Genomic DNA, 14,652 nt, shown 5'->3' on the forward strand with positions numbered 1-14,652 from the left:
CCTCGCCCCCTCTCCCCCCCCCCCCCCCCCCCCCCCCCCCCCCCGCTTGCTGCCTGGTGCCAGACGCTGCCCCCTCCTGTGCCTGCTCCTCAGACACCCCAGCGTCGTCCGCCTCAGGGCTTTGGAAGGCTGCCCTCCGCGGAACTCTCTTCCTCCGGAGAACTGAGTGACTAAGCCTCACTTATTTCAGATCCCTGATTGAATGTCACCTCCTCGGTGAAAGCTGCCCTGCCCTCCTTCTCCATACCCTCCCCTGGGCACACGAAAGACCTTCACCAGGGCAAACGCGACCGTGACATCTGGTTCTCCTTCTCGCCCTCCTCGGCCTTTTCTTACTTCGGATCTGCTCAAAGCCCTGCTTGGACCTGGGAGAGGTGCCTGCTCCAGGTCTCTGTCCCCAGGACTCCATCTGCTGGGCCTGCGCACACTGCAGGCACCCCCCGGCCAGTGCAGGCTGAGGTACAACCTCAGACACCCTGTGCTTGCTCCCAATTCAGGCGGTCACTCTCCTCTCCGACCCACCCTCCTCCTGTCCCCAGGATGTCTCCCGCCCTGAGCCGCATTGCTTTCCTGATCAAGATTTGCCTATGGTTCTCCACCACCTGTGGGATAAAATTCTTCTCTTTGCAGATTTTAAACACATTCAAAACAGATAATGGCCATCATCTCTTTCTCTGCCCAAACTGTCCCCCTTTTCCCTTCTCTCTCCCTCTGTCCCACTATTTTACCTCCCTCACCTTACCTTCCAAGCTCCTCTATTTCCCTAAGAAATGCAATTTTATTCCCTCCCAGCTTATTAAATTTGCACCCCACCTATCATCTACTCAGAAAAATAAAGGACTCTAGTGGGGACCCACCTCTCCTTCGAGATGGTTGGGGTGGGGATAATAGGTAAATAAAAGTGATTTCCTCCTATAAAAATCAGCAGGCTGGGGGAATAACTAATATTTTGTGGGGACTCGTGGGGAAAAGCTTCATGGAGGAGAAGCCATTTGAGCTGGGCCCTGCTGAATGCATAGAGGTTTCCCAGGTGTTGGGGGCAGAAGGAACAGTGTAAGCGAGGAAAGGAACCGTGCAGCCCCCTAGGATGTGGGGGGAGTGGTGGGCAATTTGGTTTGACTGAATCAGAGTATGCAGTGAGCGGGTGGGGACGGCGAAGCTGTGAGGGAGACGCGGTGCAGGGCCCTGAGTGCCTGGCCGGGAGTTCTGTTATTTTGTTTTTCCATCACTGTGTTTACACCAGCCAAGTGCTGACGTTGCTCAGTGACTGCAGTGAGAACAGAGCCGGCCCTACGCACAGGTTACAGCAGTGTCAGCACCACCATCAAGGGGACACAACGGAGCACTTGCTGACATTACTTTGCCCCAAGGGTTAAGTACTTTACTAGTACAAAATGCTTTCTCTAAGTGGACCTTCTGAGGCAGGTTCTACTATTATTCCCATTTTGCAGATGTGGAAACTGAAGCACAGAAAGGTTATAAACAACTTGCTTGAGAAAAGGGGGGCATCAGGATTGGTGCACAAATAGTCCAGGAGCGCCGGCCCTCAGTGTAGAGTCCCACAGGGGAAAGAGGGTGTGCTCACAGGCTCGTGTCCTTTTATAATTCAGGACAATGTTGTGAGGATCGAATGACAGAATACACGTAACCAACTTAATTTAGCACACGTTCTGGCCCATTATAGCAGCTCAAAAATGTTACATTGCTGTATAAGATGCAGTCACGGCTGAGTCTGTCTTCCCCACTGGACCATGAGTTCCTCAAGGGCAAGGACAGTGCCACATTCAGGCTTGTGTTCCTGTGCCTGACGAAGAACCTGAACTATGGCAGACGTTGAAGACATGGCTGTTGAGTGAACATTTCGCTCTTTCCCAAGCATTTTCCTGTATCATGTGATATAGTTCCCACCATCTTCCTGCCACACAGGTGGACTCCGTTAGCAAGTGGGAGTGTCGGGAGCCGGAGACGGTGAGCCAGTCCTTCAAGGTCACCTCACCGCTCTCCACAGGGCCCAGGCTGGAATCCAGGGGTCCTGGCCAGGGCCCCGTGGTCTCTCCACATGGCCATGTTGCTTCCAGGAAGCCTCTTTGATTCAAAAAAGTGAGATTGAAAATGGAGGAAAGAGTGTCCACATGAGAGATCCTGAAAGACCACCTCCCTGCTGCAGCCATCTGATGGGGACAGTGTGGCCCATGATTCAAAGGCAACCTGAATCCTCAAAGGATCCTAGAGCCCTTTAGAAGCTCGAGTGTTTATGAAACTCTTCAGTGAGTAGTATCGATGCTGGGTGCTTTTTGAACTGATTTTTAAAGAGTGCTTCTGATGGCAACCAGTCTATCAGTGGGTATTTACTGAACAAAACATCTTAGTAACAATGTAGGAGCCTGGCAGGGACCCGGGGGACAAGCTCCACCTCTCAGATCTATATCACCTTGGGAGAGCTCCTCCCTTCCCTGGGCTCCATGCTCGTATTTGTAAAACAAGGGAGTCATACTTCACTCACAGGTCTCTCTTCCAGGTCTCTCATATGACTGATTCTCAAACATCCATGACTGGTTTTACCTCTAGGGGTGGAAACACAGAGGAAGCATAGCTTTCCAATAAAGTTAAAATACAAAGAAAACAAAATATTCTAGAAAAAGGATTGACACAACTTTTTTTTTTTAAAAAGAAACTTCCAGTAGTAAAGGGTCACCAGTATCTTAACATTAGTTGCATTCATTTTTCAACACTTGAGATTTGCACGGGACCCGATCCTTGCCTTTTGGAGCTCCTAAGTCTCTCGGAGCTTTGAAAAGGGCATGCGAGGGTGCCCAAAGTCAGGGCACGAGAGGGTGCTCCAGGCAGAGGGTGTGGCATGTGCAGAGCCGGGGAAGTGAGAACGGCTGGAAATAACTCAATATGTTAAGCAGGCTACTAACGCGCTTGTGACCCTGACTAGGCTGTAAGCGCCGAAGAGTAAGGCTGGTGCAGGCTCTCTCTCCAGTAGTTTCAGGACCCCAAACCAGCTTCCCGAGGACAGGGGAATGGGCATGATGGCTTCCAGGTGCCAGCCTCTCACTCCTGCGGCCGCCAGGCTAGTCACCGAGTGGGAAAACCTGGGGCTCTGCGCTGCGTCTCTGCCTCCTTACTGCTCTTCTCTTCTGTTATTTATTTTTAAAGATGAAATATCTGCATGAGCTCAAAATCAGGATCCAAGCTCTGACATGAATGGAGCTGTTGGTGGCACTAATGAGTCAGAATATTTGACATTAGGATCATTTTAGAAAATCCAAATGTATGGAAGTCAAATTTATATATGACCGCATAATATGTAATTTCTTCCTCAAGTCAGAGATACTCTGGAGTATCTTTTCTTTCTCCTTCCAAACTGTGAGCCCAGTGAGGACAGGGTTACGTCTGAGTCACCTTGCCTCCACTCCAATTTATCCACTAGAGACCCAGCTGCAGAGAAGGCTCAACATATCTGTTGAATATGAGTGAATGAGTAGATGCCCAGATGCATAAACAAATGTCCTGAAAGTCTGCAAACAAGGTTTAGGTAATTACTTGAAGAACATATTTGGAAAATTATTTAAGTACCTATTATATGCTGGACACATTTGCAATAACCAAGTGAGGTAGGTATTATTTGTCCTGTTTTATAAAAGAACAAATAAAATGCAAGAGGGATTTGACCTTGAGAAGGTCATTTAACAACTGCTAGGACAAAGAGCTGGGATTTGAGTCCAGGTCTTATTGGTGCCAGGATAGTCTACGGTGATGCTTCGAGGTCCCCCAGCTATCAGAGAGGCTGTGTGATCTATGAAAGGGATACTAAGCTACTCCTTTGCTCTTCCTGTACCACACTGGTCTCTCCTCTGCCCAGTGGCAAAGATACAGTGGCTCCAGAGAACATTATTCAAATGGTAAATAAATAGCTTCATCTCGTGAAGGGCATCGTGCCTCATCCCTGTTGCAATAATGGCAGCTAGAATGAGAGCAATGATTTTAATTCCCCTCTTTATAATTTCCTTTTCATCTCCCGTAAAGGATGGAGAAAAACACAGCATGGTGGCTCCAGATCAATCTTGTTCTGAGCACCGTGGGGCTGTCTACTCCCAGAACGGTGGCATTGACAAGCAGAGATATATGGGGCTCACCTGCAATTGTCCCTTAAACACAGCCGTTTTTCAGCATCACCAATGAGCTGGATTGGATTAAGTATATTTGCACCAAAAGCAAAATAAATATTGCTTTATTTAATACCACTAAGAGGTTGGGATTCAATTGCCCTTGGCCCGAGGCACCTTCCAGCTCTATTGATTGGTCAGTGTCAGAATGCCAGACAGCCTGTCATCAACAGTTCCTACAAAATGCTCGGTAGGTGGGGTAAACTGTGGTGGAAATGGAGGACAGGGGGCAGTGTCCTTGGTCCCAAACACAAGAGATACTTATAACGCATCCACTCCTCATCACCACCACCGGGATATTTAAAGCATTTCCCTTGCACCCTTCTGTGAAGATCATAGCAAGGAGATATCTATGACCCGGACTGTGGATCAGGGAGGACGATGAATGAGAACATAGGTTTCAAGTCAGAAGGACTTGGGTTTGTGTCCCAGACCTACCACTGAGTGGTTTTGTGACCTTGGACAAATTCATCTGTTTTGTTCAAAGCCCTGAAAGTCCTGGGAGGGCAGAGACGGAAGCTGTCTCCCTTGTCCTTGAGTCTGCAGTGTGAGCACAGTGGCAGGGACACAGCCAGCTCTCAGTTAAACTGTGCAAACAGAGGCTCAGGAAGGTTGAGCAGTTTGTCCGCAGCCAGCAAGGACAAGTGGCAGAGGCAGGACTTGAACTGTGTTCTTAGCCATCTCCCTGTTCTCTCTGAGCAGTCCTGGGAATCAGGCCAGCCCCTGATGGGGGGATTCATGTGGGGTGAGGGGTGAATGCAACACCCTTATTTTTAAATGGGGAAACTATGTTTCAAATGGGGGACTAGCATGAAGGGAAACCATTATGCAAACTGACAAAAGGGGACCCCTCCAGGCTGACAACTTTTAACAGGTGCCCCTTCTGGGTAGGTGAAGTACAAAATGCTGCCGCTTGCTCTGGCCAGATTTGGGGGTGGGAGCAGAGTGGAAGTCCCCACTTGCCTCCTTGACCAGGAGCACAAACTCCAGGTCCATGTCCGGTGGCCTTGGACATGCCCAAGGTTCATAGCAGAGCCACGCTCAGGGCTCGGGTCTCCAACCTCCAAGGGTCAGCCAGGTCTTTACCCTGTAATGGTGGCCTTTCTAGAAGGTAGCAGGACTGGGAGAGCGGGGTGCTCAGGCCACACCTGGAAAAGGGATGTCTCCAAGCTTAAACTACCTGGGGCCCTTTCTCCCTGAACTTATTGCTAGTGAACAATGAGTAGCTTTGTCCATGCCTTTCCCCTTTTAGAGAGCTTGGGCTCTGGGGAGTCATCCTCCCTCCTTCTTGTCCCCTGCTTGATGGCACCAAACACCGGGCTTGGGGGATTTCCACATTGCTAATTACAAGTGTGAGGGCCTGTCACCAACGAGAAGGCACCCAAGATTTCATAAAACCCAATTCCCACATTTCACAGGTGGGGAACTGGGGCCAAGGACACACTGCTACGTAAGAGTAGAGCTGGAAGTCCATTCCAGAACCAATGGCTACTTTTCTCTATATAAGAGCACTGACAAGGAGCAAAAAGAGTCATTTGACAGGCCTGAGGGGGCACATTTTATAAAGAAGAGCACTGGCTCTTGGGGCTGGGAGTTGGCTATTTCAATTTCTTAACTGAAAAGGGGCAGAGGAAACACAAAAAGGAAGAGAAGTCCTTTAGGTCTTCCCAAGATCTGGGAGCTGGCAAGACCCCCGGCCGCCTGGTCTGAGGCCGAAAAGTGGCTCAGATTGCGAGTGTGGACTCTGGAGCCTCTCTGCCTGGGTGAGATCCTGGCTCCGCCACATATGCAATGTGTGAATCTGCGCCTCCACACGGATCTGCAAAGAGCAGACTCTGCCAACCTCGGAGGGCTGTTGTGAAGATTAAATGAGATCAGCCATGTAGAACGATGGGAATGCTGCAGAGTTTGAGAAAAGTGCTACATGAGTGATAGCTGCTCTTATGGTTGGACCTTGGTATGACCCTCAGTTCTGCCACAATCTGGCCCCCACACATTCCTCCAGCTTCTTGCACCACGTTTCCAATCTGTTCACCATGCAAGTTTCATATTAAGTCCCATGAGCCCATTGAAAAGATGCTCCCCCTTCTGTGGATTGGTGCGATTTCTCCAAGTCTCAAGGCTTGTCAGGCCTGGGCTGCAAGGAGCCTCCACCTGCCGTTAGCCAGCGCCTATGTGCCATGTGTGAACCTGCACTGTGAGCTGCAGCCCTGACCACATGCCCCAGCCATGTCAGACCACTTGACACTCCCCGAGGCTCCCTGCTCCCCCAGGGGAAGGCAGGAAGGCTCAGGCTGAGCAAGTGGTTAGCTCTCTGGTTTTGATACCTGGATCTCCCATGATCGTGGGACCTCAGGCAGATGATTTAACCTCTCTTCGTGCTTCAACACCCTGGTCTGTAATATGAGGATAATACCAGAGCCCACCTCATAGGTTCATGGGTTGTTGGGACAAATCCAACTTCCGGTCCCCAGGAGTAGAGAGAATGGCTCTTGGCCTCCATCCACCTGCTTACTCTTCCCAAGGGTGGGGATGGAACTTATCTGATTGGTGAGCAGGAGGGAAGGGTCAGGGCCTGTTGGGCCTGGCCCCTCCCGGCAGGTTGCTTAGATCTGTAGGGAGGGTGCTTTCTGCCTCCTGGTGTGTCTCTGGGAGGCAGCTCACTTCCTGCTCTGCCTGAGGCTGGTGGGGAAGTTGAATTTGGGGGTGAGGTAAAAGGAGGCCAATTTTAGCCACAGATAAAAGCCATGACTTTCAAATCCCACTTTTATCAATAATAAAGCTAATACTTTGACCTCTGTCTTTCTGATCCCTGTATCTCCTTCAGAATGGGCAGACGTAAGCGGGCATGGGAGCATGGTAAGCTATGACCCCTGCATTGCCAGTGGAGATCATACACGTAAAACACTTAGCACAGGGTCTGGAGCCGGTATAAGTTCAGTCAGTGTTGGGTTATCATCACTGTTGTCATTTAACATTATGATTCTTTGGTTTAGAACATGTTCCACTCTCTTCCTGGGCTGACTGCCACTCAGCCCTCAAGACTCATACCACAGGCATCTCCCCCACAAGGCAAAGCCCACCACAGGGGTGTGGGGGTGAGCAAAGTAGAGGGGGGGGAAAGGAGGGAGGGATGGGGGAGGGAGAGAAAACAGGAAGAGGGGGAAGAAAGAGTTTGGTTAAAAGTCTTCTTTAGCAGAGGCAGAGTGGCAGCCAGGCCAGGTGTGGGTCAAGCGGGCCGCTTCAGGGCCCAGGGAGGCAGGGGGACCGATGGAGGGTGGCGCAGGATGGGGCACGGGGCACAGTGGAAGACGAAGCCGAGAAGAAACTTGCAGGTCACCGTGCGTGCCTTGAATACCAAGCTAATGAGTTTAGGACCCTCCTGATGGTCGTGGGGAGCCCCAGGAGGACTTCCATGGAGAGTGGCCCTCTTCAAGCAGTGTTTTGGGAACTAAGACCGGAAGTGATGACGTTCTCGATTCTATCACCGTGTTTTCTCCTCCAGACCCCCAGCCACTAATTCTGGGCTTTCGGTCTCCTCAGAGGCCTGTCCCCACCATAGAGTCAATTATTAAAATCAACTTGCCATCAACTCTACCTCAGCTGCTTGCAGGGATGGAGATGGGAGCTGCCTCCACAGACACCCAGCCATCTGGCCTTTTCTGTGGGACCTGGCTGGGAAGCTCATTTGAATAATTGGTTTTGGCGGTGTGCACTTGTGGGTTAGACACCTGATTACACCGCCAGCCCTGATGTCCTCTCAGCCTCCACAGAAACATCACTCAGGTTACATAAAGCAGGAGAGAGTCTCTGGGAGGCAAGGCTCTGCTGGCCCCCGCTGTCGCTCACGCTTCATCTGGACTGTGGGACTCACTCACCGTGTGACCTTGAACGGGTTACTTAGCCTCTTTGTGGCTTGCCTTTTTCTTTGCTCAGAGAGGGAGGGTGACTCCTGTCCTGCTATGCCACAGGCTTCTTGTAAGTCTCTCAGAGAAGATGGAGGAGTTGCAACTTAGCAGAAATGCAAGGGGAGAGGTTTAGCTTGAGAGGAGCTCAGTGTCAGGTAGCAGTGTGCACCTGGGCTGTAGCAGAAGCAGGGTCCTCAGATTTAGGCTTCCGATGGTCCCTTCCTACTCCTATTCCACTAGCTACTTCTATAACTTGGGGGTGTTACCTTACCCACCTATGCCTCGGTTTCCTCATCTGCCAAATGTGAATAATAATGGAATTGTTTTAAGAATTAAGTGAAACAATACATGCCAAATACCTAGAATAGTGCCAGGCCCAGGAGGCTCACTAGGTCTTAGCTATTCATCACCACCATCAACACTGCCCTATCATCATCATCATCGTCACCATAACTGTTCAGTCCTGGACACATTGCCTCAGAGATGGACAACGACCAGCATCTGGAGCATGTTTAGAGGACAGCAGGAAGGACAGGGGGAGGAACAGGTTTCAGGTTCTCTAGGGGAAGTTGGAAGGCTTTGGGGATCTTTGGCCTGGAGAACAGGAGTGGGCAGTGTCGGAGTGAGTGGGGAGTGAGGAGTTGGGGTACACAGTCTTCAAACACCTGAAGGGCTACTGTGCACATGCTGGACTGAACCTGAGTAGTCCTTCAGGGGGAAGAAGCAGAAGTGATGGGCCAGGAGGTTTAGCCCGAATATAAACCCCCTCGACTGGTCAGAGGTAACATCAGTGCAACCGGATTTATTGGGAGGGAGAGAACCACCTAGGCCTGGCTGGATGTGGACAAGCAGAGGAGCATGGCTTCACTTAGGGATACTTCTGAGGGACCCCTGCCCTGGGCAGGGCACTGGGCTGGATGTGTATGAGCTCCCCTCCTGCTTCAGAACTGATCCTGTGACCGAGTCACCAAGCAGGGGGAGCACAGCAGGGTTGGGGAAGGAGGCGCAGGGAGAAGGGGCTGGCAGGTCTTTCAGTGAGCAGTCCTCGCAGTGGAGCTTTGTTTTCCATTTCTTGCTTGATGAAAAACAAAATGCACTGTTTGTATGCCGTCAGAGGACAAACAGGGTGTTGACATGTATTTTACACAACTAATTTTATGTTCTGTTGGATTTTAGACAGTTCAAAATGTTTCCTTCTTTGGATGTTGAAGTGGGCAAGGTCGGTCAGTTATAATAATGTCTGTGTGTGTGTTGGAAATAGCTCCCCGGTATTTCGCCCTCTGCCATCCTTAACGCTGTTTTGCTCTACAAGTCTCTTTATCTCCCTTCAGGGTCTGGTGAACTCCTATATATCCTCAATCTTTCAAAACCCCTCCCTTGCCACCCAGTCAGAGGGAAGCGCCGTGTTTTCAGGAACAGTGTGGCAAGGGGTTAAATCTGTAGCAGGCTACAGTGGACCTGCCTGGGTCATCGACCTGCTCTGACCCTTCCAGCTGAGGGGCCTGGGGCAGGTTCCTCAGCACCTCTGTGCCTCAATTTCCTTCTCTATTTAAAATGGGGCTGTCACACTGCCTCTGTTACAGGGCTGCTGAGAGGGCTACATGTGGCGATATATATAATGTACAGTTTATAGGCACTTAGACGTTAGACTAGGCCTCCATGGCATCACGCACGCCCCTCCAGTCTAAACACAGGGCTTCTTATGGAGAAGGGCCGCCTCTGATTTCCACCTGCTTCCCTGAGGCCCCACACAGGGCCTGACACTCGGCAGGCCCTCAGCAAACCTTAGTTAAATTGGATTTACTGCACTCGAGCATCCTCTGCGACGTGACGCGAGAAGTGCCAGGGCCAGGAGACATAACGGGCGCCGGTCTGAGGAGCCAGCAGCATGTCCCCGCCACGGTGCCAGGCTGTGAAGCTGAATCACTCTCCACCTCCCACGGAGCCCGGGCCTCGCCCCCGCCCCATGCTCCCAACAGCACTGAGGTTTTCTGAAGATGAGAAATTTCACGGCGTCTTGCTATCTTTCGGGTAACTGCGTATTTTATGATGACTAATAGGCAATTACTATGGTAATATTGCAATCCAGCATGTGTGAGGTTTGGGAAATGAGAAATTATGGGTAACTACTTTGGACTCATTTCTATGGTAACAAAAAGTAATTGTCATTAAATACCAGTTATACTGAGGCTGTACCTGGTAATTATAGATTTTTATGCCCAGAAACATAAATAAAACCAATAAATTTATTCAAAGGTCTCTGACTGTTTACTTACACGTGGCTCTATGGAATTCGCAATGACAAGCACCTAATTAAGAAATGCAAACCCACCACAGAGTTTCATGCTGTCATATGGAGATGGAGAGTCTGTTTTTCAAATGCAAGGCAACTTGTGCATTACACATGCTCAGAGGAGAACGCAACGGGGCACAGGTGGAGGTGGAGGCTGTCTCCTCTGCCAAGGAAGTGATGGGGGGGTGAGTAGCAGAGAGAGAGACAGTGCAAATGCAGCCACACCTGATGGATGCTGAGAATTGCCAACCGATTATAGACGGACTCAGCCCTCTGCCCCAACCCAACAGCCTTCCAGCAAGGGGTTGCCTTGCAGCTCCTTGGCTTTGTATAATACCTGAAATTATGGTATTCACCCCTCAAGACCCCTAGGCCCCGCGTCCCCCCAGAACTCTATGAAGATGCTCACATTGCATCAGGAGTCATACCATTCTTCTTCTAAAATTATTATTGTGGTAAAAGGCCCATAATGTCTAATTTACCATCTTAGTCATTTTTAAGTATACAATTCAGCAGTATTAAGTACATTCACATTGTTTGCTACCATCATCATCATCTGTCTTCAAAACTCTTTTTATCTTATAAAACAGAAAGTATTTACCCAATAAACAGTAACTCCCATTCCCACTTCCCCCAGCCCATGGCAACCACCATTCTGCTTCCTGTCTCTATGATTCTACCCACTTTAAGTAATAAGCTTCCTCCCTCCCTCCCTCCCTCCCTCCCTCCCTCCCTCCCTCCCTCCTCCCTCCCTCCCTCCCTCCCTCCCTCCTTTCCTTCCTTCCTTCCTTCCTCCTTTCCTTCCTCCCTTCCTTCCTTCCTTCCTTCCTTCCTTCCTTCCTTCCTTCCTTCCTTCCTTCCTTCCTTCCTTCCTTCCTTCCTTCCTTCCTTCCTTCTTCCCTCCCTCCCTCCCTTCACTGCCTTTCCTCCTGTACTCAAGCCAATTTGAGAAGATTTTTATTATTTGCGAGCACAGAAACCTTAACAAAGACTCCCCCTTCACAGGGTGGCTGTAAGGATGAAATAAGTGTGGGAGAGCTTGACATGGGCTGGGCGAGCAAACAGAACTCTTGGAGTGGATTTCCTGCGATGTGTTTTATAAACCCTAACACCATGGCCGGTGGGGGTAGGGAACACGCTCTATAGGAAAAGGGTCCCTTGACACTTACGTTTTGAAAATGCTAAATACTACATTCCCCTCTTGAGATTCCTGTTTATTAGTATTTTCGAAACTGAACAATCTTTTTGTAAAAGAACATGTTTAACTTTTCTTAGCTCTGTGTTTCTCAAACTTACTCGAACTCTGAATTCTTCCCCCACCCCCATAAAGCCGTGGGAAGTCCCACCAAACTGTGGGAAACACGCAGAGTTGGTGGCTGGGGAGGGCGGGCCTAGAGGACCTCTAGGGCACCTTGAGGCTCTTAGTTCTGAGTATTTATTATCACTTTCCATGTTCCCCACATCTGTAGAGTGAATTTTCGTGACTGATTGGCTCTTTTGTTGCTACTCAGAGCCGTTTTAGCAACAGGATTAATGCCTGTGGTTAGAGCCTTTCTCCAAGTCTCCTAACGAGGATCACACATTCTCGCTCAGAGAATGCTGGGGGTTTAAACTTCGTCCCAGAACCATTTCAGAGGGTTGAGTGCTTTCATCCTAAAATCCCAAATTACAAAATCTGGAGCTTGAAGACATTAAAGCTTCTAGTTCCCCATCACCACCCCACCGGCCACCTGAAACCTGGAGAGGGGAGGCATTGCAGCCAAGGTCACAGACCTCTTTCCAACACATCACCCCAGACAGCAGATGACGGCATTAATGTGAGTGTGAAGTGGACCACATTGACCCCTCTCTGACCACTGCCGCTCTTGTAATTAAACAGAAATGTTACCATAAATCAAACAGTCATCCCACCACCATTATCACTAGCAGTGCATTCTGTCCAGGGAAGGGAAAGAGGCATTGCTCCCAGGCCCCCAGCAAACCTGCCAGAGCTAATGAACCGTCGCTTGGGCCAATTAAGAGAGGAAGCAAAACTGTCTTTAATTAAGGCATCATGCATCCCGTGGGCTCTCTCTAACTCATACCCAGGGGGCCTAGAAGCCCCTCTGGACCCAATTGCCATGCTCTTGGAAAGCAGCAAACCAGCTCTGTTTAAAATGAAGCTGGCTGCTGCATATCAGGCAATCTAGGTTCTGGTCCGAGCTCTGCCACTGACTCTGGGCGAGTCCCATCTCATCTCTGGTCCTCAGTTTCTTCATCAGCAAAGTCATTGCTTTTTTTCATTCATATTCATCAAACACTTTTTGAGCACCTAGTATGTGCTGATCCTTGCTGCCAGGCACTGGGGTACACAAAGACCATTAAAGCTCAGTCCCTGCTCTCTGGTGGCTGGAGGGTCAGTGGGGTGTATGCAACGGGTTAAAACTCACTCAATAACCAGGCTGGTGGGAGCTCAGAGAAGGCAGTGACCAATTGTGTTTGGGGTGTTGGGGAATGTTTTCCAGAAGAAGGGGCACAGCTGAGTTGTGAAGAGGGGTTAGTGAGATGAAGAAGGGGTGAAGGGGTTCAGGCCACAGGGTAAGGAATCAGAGACCAAGAGGACAAGTGCAGGGAATGAGGCTTTACTTAGTGTGGCTACAGCAGCAGCTCTAAGAGTGGAGGGTGGGAGGTGAGGCAGCACAGTGGACAGGCAGGCACCAGGTCATACAGAGACTTGCAGGTGAAGCTCAGCGCTTTGAATGTCTCCTTGAGAGTTGTTGATTAATCAGCAACAAAGCTGCATAATTTGGGCAGTGAAGTTAGACAGTGACTTACTGTAACTTTGGGCAAGTCAGTTCCTCAACTGTGAAATAGGGTAAGAACAGTATCTGAGAGGATCCAATGTTCTTTTGGCCGATAATCCCTGAGCAGTGGAACTTAGGCTGTAAATTATGGTGCTGCTAGGACAGAGGGAACTCAAGACGTGAGTGAGTGAGTGAGTGAGTGAGTGAGTGAGTGAGTGAGTGAGTGAGTGGCTAGTTACACTCAAAGCAATGCTGTTCGGATGATCTGGGATGCCACTCTATCGTTAATAATCTCCGTGAAGAAACGCAGAAAGGAAACAGTAATCATTCTAAGCACCACATGATATTCTGCAAAGCACATTTACGTCCACCATTTCTTCTCATGCTCACAAGTGCCCTGCCAGGTAAGTAATTATTGTCTCCATTATGCAAGAGAAACTGAACATCAGAGGGGGAGTGAATTCCCCAAGGCTACATAGGAAGTAGGTGCCAAAACCGATATTAGGCTCCTGGTTCCTGGTCCAGCAAGGTTCCCAGAAAACCCCAGCAAGTGATCTTATGCGCCTGTGCACGGAACAGCCAAGGCTCATTGGCCACATTCTCAAGAGCCAGGGTGAAGCTCCCTCTAACGAACTCATGGGGAGTCTGAAAATCCTTCCTCAAAAATACATCCCCTTTTTCTTCTTGCTTCCTCCCCATCCTACGACCACCAACTTCCGAGCATTCTCTCCCATGCCTCACCTGTAGTTGCCCAGGTAGACTCCGTCAGGGTTGAGCATTGGTGCGATCTTGAAGACCAAGTGTTCCCGCAGGACACGCGCAATCGGGTGCTGGCTTATGAGGAAGTCAATGATCCCTAGGGAGAGAGAACACCTGGGTTAACCTCAGAGTGTTTTCAGAAGGAAGGAGCTCATTGTCCTGAGCGTGGAAAACAGCGAGAGCTCAACAGGTGATCGAGGTCTATGCCGTTAGCCACTGTGAATGTAGGACTATGGGTTAGATGCTGCCCCGGGAATTTTATAAATATATTTCTGTTCCCAAGAGATAAATCAAGGCTCAATGTTAAAGCCCATGGGCAGGATGGAGGGACCATTTCCTGTGGAGAGCACAGGAGGAGTTTCCAAGAAAAGATAGTATTTGAGCTGTGCCCTGGAAGGCCACAGAGTTTAGGCAGACAGAGATGGGGGAGAGGAAGGGTAAGTTGAACAATGAATGAAGTCAGCTAAATACTGGCATTGAGTTGATGACTAGGGACCTAAATCCTCGGGCTGCTGAGAGGCACACCAGGAAGCAGAGAGGAGAAGGGGTCTGACTGAAGTCACACGAGGATGGAGGTTTCTCAATGTTGCCCAACAGCTCTTTTCTCCATGTTGAGGGTCCTCTGTTCCCAGATTCCCTCTTTGTTTCTCACTGGCACCAATGCCACCTTGCCTCCGGGTCACTAAATTTAGGAAAGTTGAATTCGCCATGACTCTCCTCCCACTGTCAGGCTGCCC

At 49.8% G+C, this 14,652-nt stretch overlaps 1 protein-coding gene across 1 annotated transcript in view; it reads right to left on the reverse strand.

Moving 5' to 3' along the window:
- AGBL4 (AGBL carboxypeptidase 4) overlaps positions 1-14,652 on the reverse strand; it is a 692,884-nt gene that overhangs the window by 40,107 nt on the left and 638,125 nt on the right. Inside the window, exon 8 of the mRNA XM_087820636.1 lies at positions 13,898-14,012. Coding sequence (XP_087676762.1) covers positions 13,898-14,012 — 115 coding nt within the window. The remainder of the gene's footprint in view (positions 1-13,897; positions 14,013-14,652) is intronic.

Source organism: Miniopterus natalensis, chromosome 9, assembly GCF_054644295.1.
Source record: "Miniopterus natalensis isolate mMinNat1 chromosome 9, mMinNat1.hap1, whole genome shotgun sequence".
Lineage (NCBI taxonomy): Eukaryota > Metazoa > Chordata > Mammalia > Chiroptera > Miniopteridae > Miniopterus > Miniopterus natalensis.